General features: G+C 63.9%; 3 protein-coding genes across 17 annotated transcripts in view; 1 reads left to right on the top strand and 2 right to left on the bottom strand.

Moving 5' to 3' along the window:
* The window catches only part of PHRF1 (PHD and ring finger domains 1), a 33,152-nt gene extending 28,461 nt beyond the window's left edge, over positions 1-4,691 (bottom strand). For 2 of the 6 annotated variants that reach the window (XR_011495238.1, XM_070488455.1), the window contains exons 1-3: positions 4,552-4,691; positions 716-831; positions 188-295 (exon numbers count right to left, since the gene is read on the bottom strand). Coding sequence is in view for 5 of the 6 variants with exons in the window: in XM_070488455.1 (XP_070344556.1) it covers positions 188-295; positions 716-805 (198 nt within the window). In the remaining variant the exon portion in view is untranslated. The remainder of the gene's footprint in view (positions 1-187; positions 296-715; positions 832-4,551) is intronic. The other 4 variants (XM_070488456.1, XM_044749657.2, XM_044749656.2 and 1 more) reach the window with 4 other exon arrangements.
* Positions 4,692-12,462: 7,771 nt separating this feature from the next.
* Positions 12,463-15,216, bottom strand: RASSF7 (Ras association domain family member 7). 5 transcript variants are annotated; one of them, XM_044750295.2, is made up of 6 exons: positions 15,064-15,216; positions 14,385-14,510; positions 13,488-14,200; positions 13,222-13,350; positions 13,064-13,145; positions 12,463-12,981 (listed from the first exon to the last, which is right to left on the bottom strand). In XM_044750295.2, exons 1-6 carry the CDS (start codon positions 15,182-15,184, stop codon positions 12,950-12,952), a joined length of 1,203 nt encoding a protein of 400 aa, XP_044606230.2. In that variant the 5' UTR covers positions 15,185-15,216; the 3' UTR covers positions 12,463-12,949. The 5 variants fall into 5 exon arrangements, with proteins under 5 accessions (XP_044606230.2, XP_044606229.2, XP_070344550.1 ...); XM_044750294.2 differs by having other exon boundaries at positions 14,385-14,514; positions 15,064-15,201; XM_070488449.1 differs by lacking the exon at positions 13,064-13,145.
* A 109-nt stretch (positions 15,217-15,325) lies between these two features.
* On the top strand, positions 15,326-21,607 carry LMNTD2 (lamin tail domain containing 2). Of its 6 annotated transcripts, XM_044750077.2 has the most exons (16): positions 15,329-16,046; positions 16,638-16,661; positions 17,071-17,277; positions 17,349-17,501; positions 17,926-18,013; positions 18,141-18,296; positions 18,591-18,662; positions 18,745-18,833; positions 19,168-19,507; positions 19,751-20,016; positions 20,130-20,319; positions 20,397-20,516; positions 20,600-20,796; positions 21,032-21,147; positions 21,236-21,288; positions 21,468-21,607. In XM_044750077.2, the coding sequence occupies exons 3-16, from the start codon at positions 17,090-17,092 to the stop codon at positions 21,597-21,599; spliced, it is 2,160 nt and encodes a 719-aa protein (XP_044606012.2). In that variant the 5' UTR covers positions 15,329-16,046; positions 16,638-16,661; positions 17,071-17,089; the 3' UTR covers positions 21,600-21,607. The 6 variants fall into 6 exon arrangements, with proteins under 6 accessions (XP_070344543.1, XP_044606012.2, XP_070344540.1 ...); XM_070488439.1 differs by lacking the exon at positions 16,638-16,661; XM_070488442.1 differs by having other exon boundaries at positions 15,326-17,277; positions 20,130-20,247.
* Positions 21,608-21,638: the final 31 nt, after the last annotated feature.

Raw genomic sequence — 21,638 nt, 5'->3', positions numbered from 1 at the left:
CGTGCCGGCTAGAGATGAGGACTTGCTGCAGGGGACTGCTGGACGAGGCCCACTGTGCAAAGGTTTTCTCCCCAACTTTTCCCACCCCTCGGCAGGCCACAATTTCACCAAGGACGTTTTATAAACAGCTGTCACTGTCACAGCGAGAGGAGACGCAAAGAAGCCGCTCAAATGCACATGTTCTCACCAGATCCGTCTTCCAGGTCCCCCTCCTCATCTTCTCCATCGGTGCCATCGCTGTGCTCACTGCCCGTGTCATCCTCGAAGCCCTCACTGTTACCGTCACTGCTGTCTGCTAGACCGACAGGGTGAAAACACAGGCCCAGGGTAGCGTCAGAGCCGTGGCAGCAGAGTGAGGGTTGGTCTGCGGACGCACAGAGGTGTTCAGAAGGCACCTGCCAAAGGGGCTCCTAGCGGCGGTGGGGTTGGATGGGCTGGGGAAATGCAGCATCCTTTTGCTCTACTTACATTTGGTATCGCTCGTCTTAAACATCAGACAAAAGAACGAACTACTTTTGCAATTTAAAAGCAAAGAATAATTCTTTTAAAAAGATGGAAAGTTGAAAAGCAACACATGGAGAGAAGCCCCAAAAGAGAACTCAGCTTCCAAGAGCCAACAACCCAGACAACAGGCGGCCCCCGCTGCACCTGAGAGGCGTAAGCAAGGAACACTTGCCCCCTAGCTCGGGGTGGAAGGGGCAGGAGGTCGGCTCACCAGTATCACCGGCCAGGGCAGCAGAGCTGAGTCCTGGGTGTCCACCTGGCCCTGGGCTGCGGTCCACAAGCTCGTCCAGGCTGTCGTCATCCATTGCTGGACATTGGAGTTCAGCTCTGAAAGAAACCAGTCAAGTAACTCCCAACTGTGCCAGGCTGCAAAGCTCCCATCTGAAAGAGTGACAGTCAGTCCCTACACATCATATCCCTGGTGCTAAGTGTCCATCTGTAGGACAAGGAGGCCAAGCCGTGAGATATAACACACACGAAGCAACCTCAGTCACAAAGCTGTGCATACACACAAGAAAACACACCGATTCCCACCTATAGAACTACATTCAAAGTGAGATCTCAACTTACAATGAACCTAAGTCTCAGACCAGTGACATTTTTGCTCATTAGGCACCTGCGACACCTCAACACTCCCAAGGAATCCCAATGCCCCCATGAATGAAACTGGCTTATCATGCACTCGGGGAAAGCTGGGCTTTCAATAGGGTAGTTGCCAGAAGGGCCTAAGTGACAAGCAGGGCCCTCTCCCTACACTCCCCCGACACGTCACTCTCAGCCAAGCCTGGCCAGCCTGGCCTCTGCTCACCTGACCCTCACTGGGAGGCCGTGAGCACTAGCTGAGCCCTGAGCCTCTCTGACCTCACCCTGGAAGTGTCCACGGGGCGTGGCTGAGTTGCTCTGACTGCCCAGGAGCAGCACGGGGCTGCGAGGAGCAGAGGTGGGGTTCTGCCTTTCAGCTGCCATGTCCACCCACTCTTGGGCTCCTTATCTCCAGGTGAAGACACCTGTCCTGCCTACTCTGCAAGGACAAGGCAGATCTACACAAACGACCTCAGGAATGTAGGGAGACACAGTCCCCCTCCACCAGGGCCTCCCACTTGGGTCCCCAGAGAGGGGTTCCTTTCTCAGCACTGCTACTCCTCTCCCTTCCCAGGTGACCCCTAGAGGAAACACCTCTCACAGGGAGTCAGTCCCTGAGTAGCTCAGAGGCACAGCATGCTTGTGACCAAGTCCAGTCTCCATGGTCGGAGGGAAGAGGTCAACGGGAGACCAGAAGGCAGAGAGGCGAAGCAGAACTGGGGAAGGCGGGTCAGGCCGCCAGCGGCATGCCCAGGAGCCAGGCGAGGCTCTCAGTTCTGGATTGCACCCGCAGGCTCCTCTCCCACAGGCTGTGTGCCTCGCACTGCGAGCTTCACACACATCACGCCAGCCGCAGGAGGGGCTGTCACCAAGGCCGTGGTACAGATGCTCTCAGAGCCAATCCCCTGAATGGGCTAGGGGAGGATTCAGGGCCCAGAGTGCCTTGCTTCCCACACAAAACCCCAGATTCCAGGATGATGTTTTCTAAAATGGCAAGGGCACGTTAATTTGACGAAATTGTCAACTGCCGTAAGCTGCTTCTTCCTGGACATAGTAAACGGAGAGGTGCCTCTGCAGAATCATTAATCCCTTAAGGCTACTGCCTTTCTTCCACCTAGTGCCCCAAGGTTAAGAAAATCAGCCACAGTCTCACTCAACTCAGAGTCTGCACCCCCATTGCTTGGTGACTCAGCAATGGAGCAGGGACCCTGCCTGTCCTGCACCCAAGTCCTGGCCTTGACTCCTGAAGACACACAGACCGACGGAGGTGACAGTGCCACAGCTGTCCAGGAGGATGACGCCTCTCCCGTGGCTGCAGCACTCAGGTAAGAGGACCTGTGACGGTCCCCTGGACTCCACAGGTGATCCTGGGACGCCTGCTCCAACACCTCCCCTGCCCCTACTAGATGCAGCACAGTTCCTGTCCTGGGGAAACACGGCCCATCACGGCAGCAAATACACATGTGAACCTGCCAGGGAACACTGCAGACACCAGAAGATGTAAACCTCCGAGGCCGCCTAGGAGCTAAGAGAGCACAGCTGGGGCAGTTCTCGGGCACACATCCTCACCCTGAGGACAAGTGTCACATGTGCACGGTCAAAAGCATGAACAAAGAGCTCCTGGTTTCTCCCTTGGTCCGCACGCAAGGGGCAGTGGCAGGGCCTGCCTCACAGTTGCCCAAAGAGGTCAGTGAGGCCATGATGGGGTACGGCACCTGGGGGCTTGCCAGAAATACCAGCTCAGGAATGAAGCTGAAATCCATGAGTGCCTAGACCTGTGGGGTTAGGTCCCGAGGGCCTCGTCCTTGCTGGGGAGTACCAAAGCCTCCTTACACCCCTCCACCAGGGTGGCGGGAGAGTCCCAATTATGTGAGGCTGAGCCACATCCCTCCCTGCCTCATCCCTCAACAGTCACTGCTGGCAGCACCCGAGGAAAAGAACCCTACCAAAGGTGTCTTCCAGAGCAGGCAGCTATGCAAACACCAAGACCACACTAGGGACCCCCAGCACTACCGTTCCCTTTCATGAACAAGGTGGTCAGAACACGGTGTTAATGGGGACTCTAGTTTGGGACCTCCTGGCCCCAGCTGCAGCCCCAGCTCAGACATGCCTGCCCGGATTCACTATCCCCCTCTCCACCCAAATGTTCCAGATCACAGGCCAGGAAGCCATTTCTGCAGGAAAGCCCACACGTGTGTCCCCACCCCAGGCTGCCGGCTGCCTTTGGCAGTGCTGACGGTGGTCTGTGGCTCTCCTGCTCAGCCCCAGATTTGGAGGGATTAGGGGGGAACTTAAACCAAAAGAGTCTTTTGTGTGGTAACTGGCCACTGTGCCAGGACCAGAACCTGCGCGCTCATCGCCAGGCCCTGGGCAAGGTGCCGGGTCCACCGTCTCACACCGGGCCAGTGCTGTCACTCTTTATTCATCATCTGCCACAGAGGTGACGAGACCTTGAAACTGTAAACTGCAAGGGAAGCCAAAAAGCTAGAGCTGATAAAGGTCTTTGTAAAGTGGCCTTTGAGAGGCCACCAAGAGTCCATGCCGGGGGGCTGCTGAGAGGACGAAAGCCAGGCTCGCCCTGCCAGGACCTTGCCACGGGTCTGGTGCAAAGATCGCACTGGAAGGCGCAGCTACTGTTATTCTGACTCAACGTTCTTTCCATAAGAAAAAAACCCAAGTGGTCCAGAGAGAGGGAAGGTGTGCCAGGTCCCAAGTCTAACCTCACCTCAGCCTCAGGTTCTCTCCAGAATTTGGCTCACCAGGCAGATTACCGCTGTAATGTTGTAGAGACAAGAAGGGTAGATAAACTCCAAAGCTCACAATGCTGTGACATGAGCCTTGTCAAAAAAGAGTGTAGACCAGGAATCAGGGCCTGGTTAACACAGTGCCCTGGCTCTACACTCAGCTGCTGTGTGACATTGGCAAGCTACTTAAGCTCTCTGGGCTCCAAGCGGTTCATCTGTAAAACAGGAAGGACGGTACCTCCTCCCCAGAGCTCGCTACGAAGACTACATGAGTTAAGGAAGAGGATACCAGCCGGTCAACCTCACGGGGCTGCCAAGACACAGGCAAACAGATGAAAGCGACGACGGCCAGGAACTGGACAGTTAGCAAAAGGTCCCACCTCGCTCGCAGAGAGGGGACGGGGACAGCACAGGGGGCGCGGTGTCACGGGACGAGGCGCCGGAGACAGGAAGGCGGCCACCCCGGAAACCTGCCTGCAGGCCTCCCAGCCTCGTGCGAGGCCTCCCCGCGCCGGCCCCGGGTCCCCGCTGCTCCCCGCCCGCCGCCTGGGCCGCTCTCCGCGCCCGCCCGCCGCCCGGCGTCCCCGCCGCTCCTGCCCGGGGCGGGTGCGGGCAGGCCTCGCACCGCGGGGCAGGCCGCAGACAAAGCGCGCGGCGCCCGGGGCGGCCCCAGGCCGGAGTGCGGCGGGCACCACGGGGCGGGCGCGGCCCCAGCACGTACCCGGCAACTTGGCGCCCAGCCGGCCGCTCCCGGGCGCTGGCCACCGCCGCCGCACGAACGAGAGCCACGACTAGGCCCAGCCGTCGCTGCCGCCGCCGCCGCGCGCTCGCCGACCCGGAAGTGCACGAGCCGGTTTCCGGGGCCCTCCCGCCCCGCCCATTGGCGAGAACCACTGGGACCAGGACGGGGAAGAAAGGCCTGAAGTGGAGGACGGCGCCGCTCTCCGCATCGGGGGCCTCGAGGCGTTGGGAACACTGTTTAATGCTGGACCGCCGCCCAGGAAGACCACTTCCCTGGACGCACCTGTAGTACCTAAGCCCCCGCCAGTAGGCTGCTCCGGCCGTCCTCCCCCGCCGGGGAGCTGGTACAGTCCACCCTCGGTCCGGGGCCTCCCGGCTCACCTGGGCCCCGCCCACAGCCCTGGCCCCGCCCCCACGCTTGTGGTCACACCCACGGCCACGCCCCACGCTGTGGCCACGCCCCGCCCCTCCAGCCCCCGTCTCGCGAGCTGCTCGGAGCCCACCGGCGGCCGCGGAGGACTGCGGAGGGCGGCCGCGTGGGCTTCTGGGACGAGCAGCTCTGCGCCGTCCGTCTCCCCTCACCTATGTGCGGTCTCCGCCGGGTGCTGGGAGCAGCGAGGACGAGACCCCAGCCCCGTGTCGCGTCGGTGCAGACACACAGTACACAGAGGACACTGAATCCCTACACCGCGTGGTGTGCGAGAAGCTGATTCTGCTATGATGGGAGGATAGAGAGGGGTAGGAGCCTGGGAGGACTGGTCAGCGTTGATTAGGATGGACCCGGGAAAGACGAGAGCGCAGAGAAGCAGCCTGGACCACAGAAAGGAGGCCCGTGGCTTGGCCCAGGGCGGGGAGTGGCCAGAAGCCACCGGCCAGGCAGGGCCAGAGACTCTGGGGGCACCCGCGGGTGTTGAGCAGGATGACATGCGCTGGCTTACGGGATCCCGGGGGCAGCTGGGTAGGAACAGCCTAGAGCAGCCAGGGCGGACTTGGGGGGCCAGTCAGGAGGCCCCTTTAGTGACCCCTGCTCAGGACCTGCTCAGGGACCGCTGGGGCCCACGCTCGGGTTGAGGGGCAGGCCAGGTGTGGGAGGGATCGGCTCCCGGTAGACTTTAAGGACAGAACTGAGGGGATTTGCTGAGGGATTGGATGTGAGGTGCAAGGTAAAAAGGAGGGGAAACCAGGAGAGGGGCTTCAGGAAGCCAGGAGAAGGCGCATCAAGGAGGGGACCTGGGTGGAGCGAGGTGGGGGTCACTGGTGACCCTGAGGCCAGTGGCACTGGGGGCTGGGGGAGTTGAAGGAGAGTGTGATAAGAGTAATCAGACAGCAGCACCGACGACTCTTTCCAGTGGTTCTGCTGCAGAGGGAGGAAGAGAAGTAGCCAGCCAAGAGAGGTTGTTTTTGTTTTGTTCTATTGAGGATGACGATAATAGCATGCTTACAGGCTCTGGAAAGAACTTTGCCAAAAGGAAGAATGGATGGTGCTAGAGAGATGGGAGACTCTGGAGCAATTTCTTTTCTTGGGCCAGAGGGGTGGGATCTGGAGGGAGGTGCCTCTTGGGTGTCACCCAGCGAGGTACCTGAACCCAGGCACTTGGGCTCCCAGCATATCAATTGAGTGACCTTGGGAGAGTTTCTTGACCTCCCTGTGCCTTAGCGTCCTTGGCCATAATATAGGAATGTTGAGAGCTGGATGGGTGAGTACAGGGTCAGTGCTTGGGGCCGGGTCCAGTGTGGTAAATACCCTGCACCAGGCACCTCCCCCTCCCTCCTGGCATGGAGCTAGCTTGTGCTGGCCCTTCTACGCACACATGCCTCCCTGGCAAAGACCACTAGCCTACCGAGGGTCCCAAATGGGGGCGTGGGGGCACCTCACTGAAGCTCCTGGGAAGGAGTTGGACAACAGCTTATGGCCAACTTGGAGCCCCCCTGGAGAGGGGCCAGCCCCTCCCACCTTTATCTACAGCTGCTCCTGGGGGCTGCTGGAAGATTGTCACAGTAAACACCCGCACCCACGATGAGATGTGAAGAACACTCCCTCAGCAGGTAGCCTTGGGCAGTGCCCAACTACCCAGCCCTGCTCACCTATGCTCAGATGTGAGATGTGTCCCCAGGGTACTGTCCAGAGCCACTGGTCTGCGCCCACACTGAGCATAGGTGGTAACTCTTGAGAGCATAGGCACATGTCTGTATCTCCCACCCACTGATGTCCCCCCCACAAGCTGACACAAAAAACTTACCCTCCCACACACATGTGGACACCTTCCATATATACCCCCCATCACTACTGTTACCTCTGGTGCACACCGGCCAGACACCTACCTGCCACCTCTCACAAGCTAGTGCCAAGCAAGGACATACATGTGCGCCCACATGCCCCTCACAGACCTGCACTCTGAAGCCCTTGCTGGGTGCCTGGTGTGGGCTGGCACACCCTGCTCCTGCCCCTGGCAGGCACAGGCAGGCACAGGCATGGCGTGCACGCTCCTCTCCTCGTGTGTACAGGAGGGTGGAGCTGGGCTGGAGCTCTCTTCAGTTCCATCGAGCCCCTTCCCCTGCCATGAGGCCTGGAGGCACACACAGAACCAGAGGCAGGAGTGGAGACAGGCAGGACAGTGGTCCCTGATTTAGGAAGGCGGGTGTATCAGTGTCCTGGGGCAGCCATAACAAATGACGCCAGACACGTGGCTTAAAACAACAGACATGTATTCTTTCATAGTCCTGGAGGCCACAAATCCAAAATCCAGGTTGGCAGCCGTGCTCCTTCTGAGATCTGCGGGAGAGTCCTTTCCTGCCCCTTCCCGTTTTCAGTGCTCCAGGCTTCCTTGGCTTGTGGCAGCATTGCCCCAATCTCTGTCTCTGTCCTCGCCTGGCCTTCCTCCCTGTATGTCTGTATCTCCCCCCATCTCTTATAAGTATACTTGTCATTGGCTTTAGGGCCCACCCAGGTAATCCAGGATGATCTCATCTCAAGATCCTTAATTATAGCTGCAAAGACCCTTTTTCCAAATAAGGTAACATTCACAGGGTCTAGGCATTAGGATAGGGGCATACAGCTTTGAGGAGCCACCATTCAACCCACTACAGAGGTGATAAGGGATGTATTTGGGACTAGTAGGACCGGGGGGCACAGCTGAGGGTCATACCAGCAGGGCAAGACAGGAGCTCGGAGTCACCCTCCCTTCTGGCTTCTCCCTGTTCCCAATCTCAGACTTCTCCCCTGCAAACCTCTGCCCTGTCTGCCCACCCCCAGTCATGCCCTGTCCTGAAGGTGTGGGCTGCCTGAGGGATCTCACAGGTTCCTTCCATACCCACACCATCCAGGCCTCGCTGACCCCTAAGAGAACTGAGCTGGCTCCTTGCCCCCCTGTGCCCCTTCTCCACCCACAGGTGGACACATGCCACAACACCGTGCACTTGAATCGCTGTCCCCAGGCTTCCGGTTCCTGGGGTCCTAGGCAGGATCAGATGCCCCCTGGAGCCCCAGGACTTAGTCACCCAGGGGGTGGCTTTGAAGGAAGAAATGGAGTGGCCATGACGGTGGGAAGGGTGCAGGAGGGGCTGCGCTGGGTTTGTGGCAGCTGGGGGGCTCCAGCCCAGGCTCAGGTGGGATGTGGGGAATTCATCCGGGTCAGGGAGGACGAGGAGCCGGGTGGTGAGTCCCAGCGTAGGAGGGCTGCAGGAGAGCAGCCAGGGGGCCAGGGTGGCTGAGGGGGCACGGCCCCTGGGCCAAGGACCAGGGTGGCAGCGTGGGGGAGGAGGGGGCAGAGGGGCCCTTTGGAGCTGCCTGGAGCCAGGGGAGTGGGGTCCTCTAGGGAGGGCCAGGCTCGGAGGCAGGTGCCAGAGGGAGGTGGGGGACGAGGGGCGTTCTTGCTTACCTTAGAGGGGGCACAAAAGGCTATGAGGACCCCTGTGTCAGGAGCGAAAGGGGAGCAGGCACCTCTCTGCCCGACCAGGGGTCCCCATCACCCCTGATTCTGCCTCAGGGATGCCCTCGGCGGGGAGGCAGGGAGGGGAGTGTGAAGAGGAGGGGCCGGAGCCCAAGCTCCCTTCTTGGGGCTGGCCCCCAGGGGTCGATAACTCCGCTCTGACACGGCCCCTTCCCGGGACTTCCACCCTTTCAGGGCGCTGCGCCCTGTGCCCGGGCTGACATGGACTCCGAGCTTCCAGGGCGACACGTCCCTCAGGAGGGACCAGGTCCCCAGGGCCGGCCCGCTGGGGGCGGGGGCCGGGGCGCGGGGCAAACCAGGCCGGCAGCCCGGGGAGGGCGCGGGCGGTACGTGCGTCCCGAGGGCGCGCCCGGGCGACGTGCGCAGGAGCCTGCGGGATCCCGGGCGGGGCCGTACCACCCGCGGCGGCCAGCGGGGGAGCGCCTCGGGCCGTACCACCGCCTGGCCGCGGGGGCGCCGCCCCGCGCCGCGGCCCGGCGCCCGCAGGCCCCGCCCGGCAGGTGGCGGCCCCGCCCCGAGGCCGACGTGCGGAAAGGAACGCGCCGGCCGCGCCCGCGAGGGGCCGCGCGGCGGTGGGCGTGGCGCCCGCCCCCCCCTCGCGCCCACTGGCTGCGGCGCGGCAGGGCGGGCCCGGGCCGGCCGGCCATTGGCTGCGGGGCCCGCGTATTTACATACGGGCCGGGCGCGGGGCTCGGGGCCGGCGGGGGCGCGAGGGGGCCGCGGCCGCAGCCGAAGTTGGGCCGAGAGCCGGCCACGGCCCCGTGCCGGGGTCGCAGGTGACGCGCGAGGGGGCCCAGGCCGGCGGGCGGGGGCTGGGACGCCCAAGTTGCAGGGGAGGGAGGGGTCGGGGGTGGGGGACGGACCCCTCTGCCCGTCCAGCGGTCCCTCCAGGCGCAGGGTAGCCACTGCCCACCGCACACTGCGCTGCTCCGGACCCACTGTGCGTGTGACAGCGGCTGATCTGTCCCTGGGCAGCGCGACCGTCCTGGCCCCTCTGTGACCCTGCTCTGTCGGGCAGGGGGCGGCCACACAGGGTCGGAGGGCGTGCGACAAGGCGGGGGTGCGGGGGTGGGAGGGGCGAGGGCGCCCCTATGGACAGGATCTGCCTGTCTGCGTCCAGCAGCAGCGGGGGGCGGGGGCGAAAGGGGGTACATTCGGGGGGCTTCGCTTCCCTCGGCACGAGGGGGTTCGGTTGGGCCAGATGCCCTCTTGGAGGGAACTTTCTTTTCCTTGTGTGTCTCAGGGTGCCAGGCTGTGCAGAGTTCCTCGGACAGACTTCTGGATGTCGCCAAGCTGAGGGCAGCCCTGGGCAGGCACGGGTGTTGTGGCCAGACCCTCGGCCATCCTCACTGGAGCCTCCAGGGCCAGCCTCCTGAGGGGCATCTCTGGGAACTTTCTTAAGGAAGAGAGTGACAGACTTGGCTTTTCTGTGCATTCCTGTTCTTTCAGCGAGGCCACTAAGGGAGTCAGGATGCCGAGGACCATTTGTGGTGTCCAGCGACCTGCACCTGCCTATCTGCCAGGCCTGCCTTGACTGCTGGGTGTTAGAGCAGCCTCAAGGCCTGTGGGCGCCAGGACGCCTGCGGCAGGCCCCGTCCCCATCCTGGGCAGCGGGGGTTGACAGCTGGAGCTGAGAGAGGCAGCTTAGTCAGGGCCTTGCCTGGACTTGGATTTGCCTTTGGAGGGACCCTGTCCTAACAGTCAGGGTGGCGTATTGTGTCACACCCAGGAGGCTTGGCCAGGCCAGGGGCTGCAGGTGACGGGGAGGCTGTGGGTGGTCTTGGGCTTGAGAACCAGCCGACCTGATTTGCTGCCACGGGGCAACAACTTACTGTGGGCGACCCTCAGTGGACCCTGGTGTCCTCAGCCAGCCATGGAGGGCATTCTGCGCTGGGGGCCAGCAGGAACTCTGAGGTCAGTAGGGGCCCAGCGTCCTCCCCCATCACAGCCTGGCCCTGCAGAGCGACAATGATGATGCTGCCTCCGCCCGTACTTACACCAGGCAGGGTCCGGCCTCAGCTCGTGTGGGGAGCTGGCCTGGCCTGGCTCGGTCCTGCCCTGCCGTGGACTGGACGTCTGCGGGGAGCTGGGCCTTTCCGCACCTCCGCACATCTCATGTCATTGTTTTCAATGAGCTTAAAACTCAAAAGTAAACTTTTCACCAACTCAGAGGTTTGCTTAGTGATCTGAAGCACTTCTGGGAACTTTTTGGGGGTTTGAGATTTTGTCCACCTGGAACAGCCAGAGAGGAGGAAGGTTTTACCCCCTTGCTCACCCCAGAGAGCAGTGGCTGCCTGAGGACCCCTCCGAGGTGGAGAAGAGGGCTCACGAGCTTCCCCAGAGCCAGCAGCAGACCAGGGACAGGTGGCTTCAGAAGGAACAGGTGTTCCCTGAAAACAGACACAGGAGACCGCGGTGTGCGAGATCTGCCAGCTCCGTGCCTGCTTCCCTTTGTCGGGTGGGGAGGCACATGACAGCGGGAGGGTGTAGGCTAATGCTGCCCCATGTCCTGTGTGTGTAGGGTGGTCCCTGGGTGGCACCTGGCTTCGACCCTGCTGGCCTGTGTGCTCAGTTTGGCAGATGACCGCATGCTGGGGCTCAGGGCTAGTGCCCAGAGGTACATCTGACTCTCCTGAGCACAGGTGGGCTGTGGGTGAGGGGAGCAGGCCCCTTGGACCTGGCGGTGATGGCCCATAGCCTCCAGCCCTCCCACCCAGGGCATGGCCCCATCAGCCTTTGCACTCCAGGCTGCACCCCATGTGACCCTGGGCTTGGCCGTGTCTAAGGCCATAGTCAGGCCAGTCCAGTCCCCCAGGAACAGGCTGCTGCGAGTGGGCCAGTGGACTCGGGTGGGAGTGGAGTGTAGACAGGAGTGGGGTTGGGCTAGGGGCTCCGCAGAGCCTGGGCTGGGTTCCTCTGACACTGGGTTCAGAAGCCGCCTACTCCTGCCTGTCCTGTCCGTCCACTCCCTGTCCCTGTTCCATCTCAGGCAGCAAGTACCCAGATCTGCTTACTCCCCACAAGCTGTGCTCTTGGTGGCCTTGCCCCTTGGTGTCCTCCTTGCTCCTCAAGCTCAGAACTTCATGTCCCCTATGGTCTGCCCCAAAGGAAGTAGGGAATGCCAGGCCTAGCTCAGGGGCCACCCCAGGAGAAGGCTGAATCCACCCCAAAGTTTCCAGCCCCCAAACTCAGCACAAAGACCCACATAATCTAGGATGTCCCCATTCCCTATTCTCTAATACCCATGGCTGTACCCGAGCCTCAGAGCCCCCGGCTTCTGGCCATCACAAAGTTCTCCAATCTCAGCCACAGCCCTCGGAGCTGGGAGCCTGCGGCCCACCCCAGGACCAGGCCAGTGTTTGGACATCGCCCTGCCCCAACTTCAAGGCTGCAGGCACGCAGCAGAGGCCTCACACCCACCTGGGGAGCAGAGGGGGGTGTTGGGAGGCAGGGTGGCCACACCCTCATGGGGCCTACAAAGCTCCCCTGGGAAAGCTCCCTCAGCCTTGCCAACCCAGGAGTCCGGGGACCCGCCCCCGCGAACTCTCAGACTCAGTAAACTTGACAGGCGGGTCTGGCACGTCCTTGAGTCTTCAAGTCCAGGAGCCACTCCAGAGGGGGTGGCAGTTCCTGCTGCTGGGGAGGAAGAGACCAGGCAGGAGAGGGGTCTGGACAGAAACCCAGGCCAGGGCTGAGGCACCTTCAGGCCCCAGATCCTCCAACTCCATCCCCAGGCTCGGGCTGCCAAGGAGAGCCCCTGGGGTGGGTGGGCACAGCAGCCTGAAATGTGAGGCCCCGAGAGCCCCAGCCCTGGACCCAAGTGACTGCCGGCCCCTGGGAGACCCCCTTCTCAGGAGCCCTGGCTGTGGTCAGCTCTGGATATTCTCCAGTGACTCTGGGTGGAGCCTCAAGGTCTAGACCCCACAGACCCCGCCCAGTGCAACCTCAGGACACACTCAAGCCACTTTGAGCAATTTATTGAGGTTTCAGCGGTGGGGTAGGGGTAGCGGAGGCAGCACACACACACACACAGTGAAGGATGCCTCCCACGTGCAAGCACACACTCAGGGGTTGAGCACAGTGTCCATGCGTCTCCCGTCCCCAACAAGGAGCCATGGCCTTTGGGAACTAGAGAGTTCTGAGCTGGGCATGCCCCATGCTTCTCCAGGGGGCTTGGCAGATTTGGCAAGGACTAGAGCGAGAGTCCTCAGCCTCCTGCAGCCTCCCTCAGCAGAAACCCCATGGCTCTGAGGTGTTCTGTCTCGGGCTCAGGGCACCAGAGCTTCCCACTGCATGAGGGAAGGAGTCCTCTGTGACCACCGACTCTTCTTCTGTCGTCCAGGCTGGGCTGGCCTTGGCTGCCCTCGCTCGTGTCATCAGAGCCCAGGGCTGGGCAGGCAGTGGATGTCCACTCTGGGGTGAGAGCTGCTACCTCCAGGAGTTCTGCCTTATAGGGGCAACTGTGGAGAGGACACAGGCTGAAGGGGCTGAGGGGACCATAGGAGGCCCTTGTCCCACCCAGAGTAGCAGAGACAGACATACTCTCTGGACTCAGGCTGGACACTAGGGCAGGACTCCGGGGGGCTCCTGTGAGGGGCCCTTCTCTGGCTGGAGGCAGAAGATCCTATGGGGAGAGCAGGTCAGCTTGGGGCTGGGCCAGGCCCCCCACCGACCTGGCCTCCCTCCAGAACCGCTCTGACCTGTGTGCCGGGGGCAGCCCTCTCCGGCCGTGGGGGCGGCTGCAGTGCAGCCCCAGTCTGCTGGATGAACTGCTGCAGGTTACACTGACGCAGCTCCCGGTTCAGCTCCTCGAGCTCCTGGGCCTGGGCCTGGGGCACATGGGACCCTCAGGGGGCACAGCCATGAGGCTCCACACCTCGTGCTCTCCCTAGTCTGACCCTGAGACCAACCCCCAATCCAGCCGTGTCGGGGAAACCAGCAGGAGTGCAGGGTCCTGCGGGCTCACCTGCAGGGCGTGCTCGGCTGCCTCCAGAGCCCTGCTCACCAGGGCCAGGCTGCCCTGCACCTCCGCGCTCTGCCGCTCCTGGGCAGCCAGGTCCTGGCGCAGGCGTTCCGTGGCTGATGCTGTGGGCGAGGGAGCCCCAGGGGCCTCTGCGGCCAGATGTAGCTCGGCCTCCAGGGTGCGGGCCTGGGCGTCCAGGGCCCGCAGCCGGGCAGCATGCTCTGCAGTGGCCGCACTCAGCGCCTGCAGGCGTGCCTGCCCCTCACGCTCCCGAGCCTGCTCCCGCCGCAGCTCCTGCTCCCAGAAAGCCTCCTGGCCCAGCTCCGCGGCATTCCTCTGCACCCTGCGCTCCAGGCCCTGCAGGTCTGTGCAGCAGCCTGGCATTGGTGCCACAGGGGCCACAGGCTCCCGTGGTGCAGGACCAGGGGCGAGCGCAGGGCACCCCAGGCTGAAGGTCAGTGTTTTGTGGGGCTCACGGCCCAGCGCTGGTCGCGGCTTCGGGGGGAGGCTGGCGCGGATTGGGCAGCGCTCAGGGGGTGGGCAGCTGTCCGAGGAGGGCCTCCCAGCAAGGGTGGGCCCTGTCCTCCTCAGGACAAATTGGACATCGCTGGCAAACTGTCCACAGGTAGCCTGGGCACCCACTGGACACTCCTGGGGCAGCAGCTGCCGTTCCTTCTCCCTAAGACGCTGCACGAGCACAAAGCGGCCCGTCTGGCCTAGGGTAGGGGGAGAGAGGTCAGCCTATATCCCCCCACTCTCTGTCCACCTGGCTTGAGGGGTTGGGGGAGGGCAAGAGAGATCAGCAACCAGTCCCACCCTCCTTGGGGGAAGAAGGGGCCAGAGGGCCGGGCCCCACCCCAGGTGCACCTGCTAGGCCTGTCCCTGCCTAAGAGGACTCACCTATTGCTTGGGCTAGTGCGATGACCACTTCCTGACAGGTGGTCTGTTCTGAGACCCCACAGACCACACGCTGGATGCCGTCCACCCACACCTTCAGCTCCATGGCTGCCAGCCCTGAGAGCATCCCTGCCTTGCAGGGAGGGTAAAGGCCACAGGGTCAGGCCTGGCCCTCCCCTTTTTCTCCTCTGGGCCGGCCCTCACCCCCAGAGCTGATTCAGCTCTGCTAGCCTAGCCGAGCCCCACCCGCAGGCCACGCATTCCTGGGGTGGGGGTCGTCAAGACCAGCCCCCCAAGGGTTCCCAGTCCGCCCTCCCGGAGCTCTTCCAGGCTCCCACTCCAGCCGCCTCTCGCCCCGCCCTGCTCCCGGAACAAGGCGAATCATTAACCAGATGCAGGACTTCCTGCCCCCGGTCACCTGGCGCGAGGGCACTGCCCCTCCTGCGGGGCGCCGCCCCACGCAAACACGACCCCCCGCACTCGGCCCTCGGCCCAGCCGGCGCGGGCAGCCCCTTCTCCGCTCCCGCCAGTAGCTGCCCCCGCCCCCGAGGCCGCCGTCGCCGCGCGGGGCGGGTGCAGGTGCGGCGCGGCCCCCAAGGAGGCCCGGCTCGCGCCGCTCCGCCGGAGTTGCTCCCAGGCCCCAACTCGCACTCGAGAGGCTCCGGGACCCCGCGCGGCTCACCTGGGTGTTCGCTGGCCTCCGGGACCCGGCCTCGAACCGGCTCCTGCCAGGCGGCCGGCGCCCGGCGCCGCCGCAACCTGCCGCCTCCAGCGCAGCGGGCGCGCCCGGCCCGCCACGCCATTGGCCAGCAGCCCGCGCGCCCCGCCCCGCGCGTCCCATTGGCCCCACGGCGCGCCTCGCCCGCCCCGCGCTGACGCCCATTGGCTGCCTCCTCTGTGCCCCGCCCCTCCCCTCCCCATTGGCTCGCTGCCCGCCCCGCCCCTGGCGGCGCCCAGGTGTGGGCGGGGCCCGGCGAAGCGGTGGCCGGGCCGAGCCCAGGTCCACGCACGCCCCAGGCCCGCGAACAACGCGGAAGCGCGTCTGGCCCGCGGGCGGCGCGTGGGGCAGGTGTCTGGCCCCGCTCCTAGGCCGACTTCCTCGGCGGCAGCCCGGTCTGACGAGTCCCCCGCCCAGCGAAGGGGCGCCGGCCTGGGAGCCTCCTCCCGCCCTCCTTGCAGTCCAGCCTTTGCTCAGAGGAGCAGCGGGGCCAGAGCCGCCCCTCCAGGGCTCATGGGCCCCCAGGGCCAGGGCCCCGCCGGCCCCGCCCCTCCAGGGCCCGTGGCGCCGTCGTGGGAACGCACAGGGGTCGAGGGGGTGGTCTTTGAGCCCCGCGGGATGGAGGCAGAGTGTGGGCTGCAGCCACTGGGCCGGGTTCTCTCTCGCTGCAGCCGGGCTGACAGTCCCGGTGGGGAGGGGGCCCGCCCTGAGGGTGCCAGGGACAAAGGGCCCTGAGGTTGCTTCCCTCCACCCCTTCTTGGGGCTCAGAGCCCTCCCGAGCTGCGGACACCCCTGCCTGGCCAGTCATGCTGTCTTGCCCCCTGTCCCTGCTTGAGCTGAGAACTCAAGCCAGCTCAGCACCAGGAACCTCTCACAGCCTCTGTGCTGTCTGTGTGGACCAGCAGCGAGGGCATTCAGAGCCTGCTCTGCCCTAACCGGACTGGGAGGTCAGTGGGAGGTCCTCCTGCCTGCCTGCCTGCATCCTGCCGGGCACACGGGAGGCACTACTTGAGCTAAAGTTGAAAGTCTGAATGAATGAATGATGGATGAATGAAGGTGGGGTGGGGTGGGCCGAAGGCTGGAGGGCACAGGTCTTGTGGGGCAAGTCTGGGACCTCACTTTTGTCCTGGGGCAGAGGGTCATGGTTATGGGGCTGTCCCCAGGGCTCCCTTCAGTGGCCCAGGTGGTGGAGATGGAGCTGGGCAGGATGAGAGGCTTCTGGCTGGGGGTTAGGTAGGTGGGCATCAGCCACTGAGGGCAAAGAGGCTGTGGGAGGGACTGTGGGAGCCTTCCCCAGGGCTGAGTGGGTGACCATGGGAGGCCAGGCTGGTCACTCTGTGGTCTCTGGGCCTGCTGAGGTTAGCTGGGCAGCAGCTCAGGCTCTTACAGCTTCTCCTTGAGGCTAGACCAGGAGGGTACACTCAGGGCCCTGGTCTGGGGTCTCCAGGGGTCTGCCTGGAGGCTCCTAGCAACAAACAGCCCCTCCCCTTCTGGGTGCTGGTATCCATGGCAACGCTATAAAGCCTTTCTCCTCCTAGGCCTGCTTGGACTTCAGGCTTCAGGTGAGTGTTGGCGGTAGGGCCCTGGGTCTGGGGGAACATGGGTGTCCCGGGTGAAGGACCAGCACCTCTGGGGACCCTCTGCTTTAGGCTGAGGGGCATGACCTCGGGTCCTGGAGGGTAAGAGAGACAGGGAGGAGACAACAGGGAATGTGTGAATACCAGGTGACCTGCTGCCCTGGCCTGGTCAGAAACATATGGGTGTGGCCACCCACGGGACCGGTGGTCTGGTGTCCTGTGGGAGAGACACACACATACACACAAGGGCCTCCTTGGAGACTGACACTCTGTGAACCAGTGCTGCTGTCTGGGGTTGTCAGACACTCACGTGTGCATGTGATCATGTAAGGAGAGCCCCGTAGGGGTGCCCACACACAGGACACAGGGCAGACAGTCCCATTACCCCTTTCAGCCCCCCAAGAACATCAAGAATGGCCCCTGAGTCTCACCAGGAGACTGAAGAAGCCAAGGAAGAGGCTCTCCCATCCCGGGGAGACCAAGAGCTGGTCAGTGGCCACCTGGGGCCTGCAGCCAGCACACCAGCAGGCCCAGTGGCCCCCACGTGCCCACAGGACACCAAGCCAAACTCCACACGGATGGTCTCTTCTACCAACCCGAAGTAAGTGGGGGGAAGGGGTGGCTGGCCACTTGGCAGGGCCTGATCAAGCGGCTGGTGCACTGACATTGCAGGTTGGCCCCCGAGTCCCTGGACCCCCGCACCCTGCGGCTGCTGTGGGGGCAGCGGGAACTGGAGATCCAGGCCCTGAGGTGGGCCATCCAGAACAGCTGGGGCCCCCAGCACTGCCGCATCCTGCAGGAGGTGGCCGGGCTTCCACCTGAGAGGTCAGCAGTAAAGCACTCATCCCCCAGCCCAACCCAGCCCCTTCCTGGCTCTAAGTCCTGGCTTTTGTCTGACTCCAACCCCAACCATTGAGCCTGACCAAGAGTCCAACATGACCCCCATCCTGACCCTTACCCTGACCTTTGCCTCTGGTCCTAGCCTTTACCTGTCCCAGATCCCCAACCTAACCTTGGAAAAGTTAACATACTGTGACCCTGCCCAGCCCCTAACCTTGAACATGTTGATGGGGCCCGAACCCAACCTCGACCCCACCTCCGACCCAGACTTCTCAGAGCCTGCCGTGGCCTGACCCAGCCACACTCTGTGCCCTTGGGGCCCTAGTGGCAGTGAAGTGGAGCTCCTCCTTCTCCCCTCCTTGGCTGCTGACCCAGAGGTGGGGGCTGCTGAGGTTGCCCCTTCCCCCAGGAGTTTGTGCAGGCAGCAGAAGTTCCTGCAGAACCAGGTCCAGAAGCTGACTCTTGAGTTGAAAGAGCAGAAGGAACAGGCCCAGCTGGTGAGGGGTGGTGGGATCAGGGAGTGGGCCAGGAGACCCAAGCTGGGGTGAAGGTCGGGGGTGGGGGCAGCCTTGGAGGCCGGGTCTGGAGAAGGCCCTGCTCCACCTATGGGCCCTCCTGGAGCAGGAGAAGGCTCAACTGGAGGAGCAGCTGCTGCAGACCATGAACACATTGCAGCAGATGGAGGCTGAGCTGCAGGGCTTCCAGAAGTCCTGCCTCCTGCAACTGGCCCAGTCCTCCTGGGTGGGCCGCGTGCTGCGGTCTTCCACTGGCAGTGTGGAGGTAAGCCTGTGCTGGTGGGGCCCTGCCCCACTTGACAGCCTTCGTTGGACCTCCGGTGACAGCCAGCGTGCCCCCTCCACTGGTGCTTCTGCTGGGGCTCTGGCCTGCCTGGGAAGCCTGTGCCCCTCGGGCTGCCTCTGGGCCCATGGATGGGAGAGGGAGAAGCCACGAACCCTGTGGTCCCAACCACCTGTGTGCCTCAGGGGCTGGTGAGGTCAAAGGGGACAGGTGCCATCGGGGGAAGGGTGCCCTGCCCCAAACCCCTGCCCGCTGGCCTCCTGTCCCCTCTTGCAGGTGGTGACCGCGGAGACCCTAATGGACTTCAGTGACGTCTCTGAGAACGGGAACATCTCCGCTTCTGGGGAGGTGAGCAAGGCCCCTCACATGTGTTCATGCCTCTGCAGCCCTGCAGGAGGGGAGGGTCACATGCCTGTTGCTTCCTGCTCAGGGTTTCCGGCTGGAGGATGTGGACTGGAACAGCATTGCCCACCGGTACCCCAACCTCTTCACCAGCATGGAGTCCAACTTAGATCAAAAGTAACTGCGCTTGGCGGGACTTCCCAGGGGCCAGGGGAGGGGAGGGCTTGCCTTAGCAGACGTGGACCAAGGTCCAAGCTCCACCCTTTAGCGATCCTGGACAAGTCACTTAGACCTCCCAAGAATCAGTTCTCAGATCTGTAGGATGGGATTAGGGATGAAGGGAAAAGGCTCCTGGACCATCTCTGGCCTCCCATGAGCCCTTTTTCCAGGCTGGGTCCTAGGGACTAGGACCACCACTTGGGGTGCCCCTCCCACTTTGAGGAGGCTGGATGGGCACAGGGCTGGGGTCGAGGAGCCAAAGTCCAGCAGGCAGTGAGCAGATCGTGGTCAGCAGGCACGCCCGGCCCCCACCGCCCCCCCAGCTCTCACCAGCCTCAACACCTGAGGAGTGGGGCTCAGAGCTGCGCAAGTACGGTGCAGAGCATCGTCTCAAGAGCGTGGAGTGGAGCGCCTTGCCCTTGGTGGGCACCAGCAGCTCGGGGGGCTCCATCTCTGAATCCAGCAGTTCCCAGCATCATCTCAAGGCCAAGCATCATCTCAAGGCCAAGCATCATCTCAAGCAGAAGGTGACAAGGCCCCTGCCCCAGGCACTAGGCCGTGCTTCTGAGCAGCCTGTGGCGCAGGTGAGGAGCTGCAGCAGGGACTACCAGGCAGAGCCTGAAGGTGGTGGGGTGAGTCTCCCCTGGTTACTGCCCTCTCCTGCCCCTGCAGGACTGTGATCTCGGTCCAAAGCCCTAAACTATGTCCCCAACTGTCTGGCCTTTAGGGTAGCCCAGAGCAAGGCCACTGGGGCCTCTCCAGCCTCATCCATAGGGGTTACGGTTGTCTTTGGGGGACTCCTGCCCGTGCCACCCTATTCTGGCTCGAATTCCCACCCCCTCAACAAGTATTGCCAACTACTCTGCTCCTCTCAGGTCCTAGGGTCCAGCCATCCCTCCTACCCCAGCTCTGACCCCGGGCACAGCTCGTCTCCTACGAGGACCTTTAGGGGGCTGCAAGCCAGGTCCAGCCTCACAAGAGATATCCCCAGTGGGCTCTCTACATGGGGGTCCCACTCCGGGACAGGCGTCCTCTCCCTGGGTCTCCAGAAAACCGCCGGGGACTGGCAGGGAAAGACTGTCGTCGTCGTGCCGGAGTCCTTTGCAGGTCCCGACTCTGGGCATCCCGGGCACCGTTGGAGGTGAGGGGTGACAGCTTGGGGCGCACGGCCAGGAGCTGGTCTCCTAGAGGGGCTGGGTGGGCTGGGCCCAAGCGTCTCTGCACAGCGCCCGTTCCCTCCCTGGCCCGCCCCAGCGCGTCGGGCTGCTGCCTGAAGATCGTGGCCGTGAGCCGCCACGAGAGGTTCGTCCGCATCCTCAACCAGTCGCTAGAGGAGACGGCCGACCTGGGCGGCTGCATGCTGCAGCAGCTGGTGCGCGACTTCCCCGTGGCCACCTACCGCTTCCCGGCCGGCACGCTGCTGGCGCCGCGGCACCACATCACGGTGCGCCCCGCTCCCGCTGCCCGTGCGGCCCCCGGCCCCGCCCCGCCGCCCCTCACCCGCCGCCCTGCCGTCCGCAGGTGTGGGGTGAGGGGCCCCCCAGCACTAAGAAGCAGCCGTCCTCTTTCTTGGGTGGGGAGCCCGTCCACTTCCACTCCAGCCGAAGCTGCGTTACTCTCCTCCTGAACCCCAAGGGCGAGGTCAGTGCGGGTCCCAGCGGGGGCTGGGGTGCCAGCGGACCTCGCGGGGTGGGGGTGACCGCCACGCCCTCCTGGCCCCACAGGTCCTCACCGAGTACCAGCCCCCGCACTGCGTGACCCCCCACTCGAGGGTCTTCACTGATAACACCGACTTGTCCATCGACTGCTTCCCGCTCTCAGAGGCCGGGCGCGGGGCCGACCAGGGGGAGCAGCCGCGCCGGCCTCAACCCCCGCGCAAAGGCCGGGTGCGGGAGGCCCGGGCCGGGCGCAGGAGGCCCGGGTAGGGACAGCAGGTCCCTCGGTCTTCGCCTCCTCCCCAGGCCCCTCTCCTGCAAAACCTATCCCCCACACTCCCTGCTAGGACCGCCCCCTACCTCCCCAGGCCAGGTCCCCGCCAGGACCCCCACCCACGTACCCAGGTCCCGCCCTTGCCAGGTCCCCACCTCCCCAGGCCCCGTCAGGACCACTCCTTCCGCGGGCGGGCTCGGACCCTCACGACACCCTCGCCCCACTAGGACGCGGGTCCCCTTGCCGCGCCTAAGTAGCGGCAAGCTCTTCCGCCCGCGGGCTGTGCCTGCGCGCCCGGAGCGCACCGAGACCCACACGCCAGAGCTCCTGCCCGCCCTCCCGGGTGAGCGCGCGCGGGGACGCGGAGGCAGGGGCGGACCAGCAGGGAGAGGGCGGCCGGCCCTACCCCACCCCATCATTCTCCCACGCAGAGGCCGGGCTGGGTCTCGAGATCAGCCAGGCTAGGAAGGAGCCCAAGGTCCGGGTGAGTGCGCGCGTACTGGTGTCCGGGGCAGCCCTCCCCGCCCGGCCCCAGTCCTTCTCTCCCTGCCCCGCCTCTCCTCTCTCCGTCCCTCCCCACCTCTCCCCGCCCCGCCCCTCTTCGCCCTGCCGGGTCCCGCCCCCGCCCCCGCCCGCGCAACTCTCAGACCCGGCGCCCCGCAGGTGTGCCGGAAGACCGTGGACCGGAGCTGCCCGATGGTGGCGCTGTCTGTGCAGAGCACGGCCGAGAGCAGATTCGGCTTCCGCTTCCTCCCCTGCCCGCCCATCACCACGTACGGGTGCGGGTGGGTGTAGGGCGGCGCCGACGGGCAATACAGGCTCCTGCGCTCGCCT

This window comes from Equus asinus, chromosome 17 (genome assembly GCF_041296235.1).
Source record: "Equus asinus isolate D_3611 breed Donkey chromosome 17, EquAss-T2T_v2, whole genome shotgun sequence".
Classification (NCBI taxonomy): Eukaryota; Metazoa; Chordata; class Mammalia; order Perissodactyla; family Equidae; genus Equus; species Equus asinus.
This window is presented reverse-complemented; position numbering and strand designations above follow the sequence as displayed.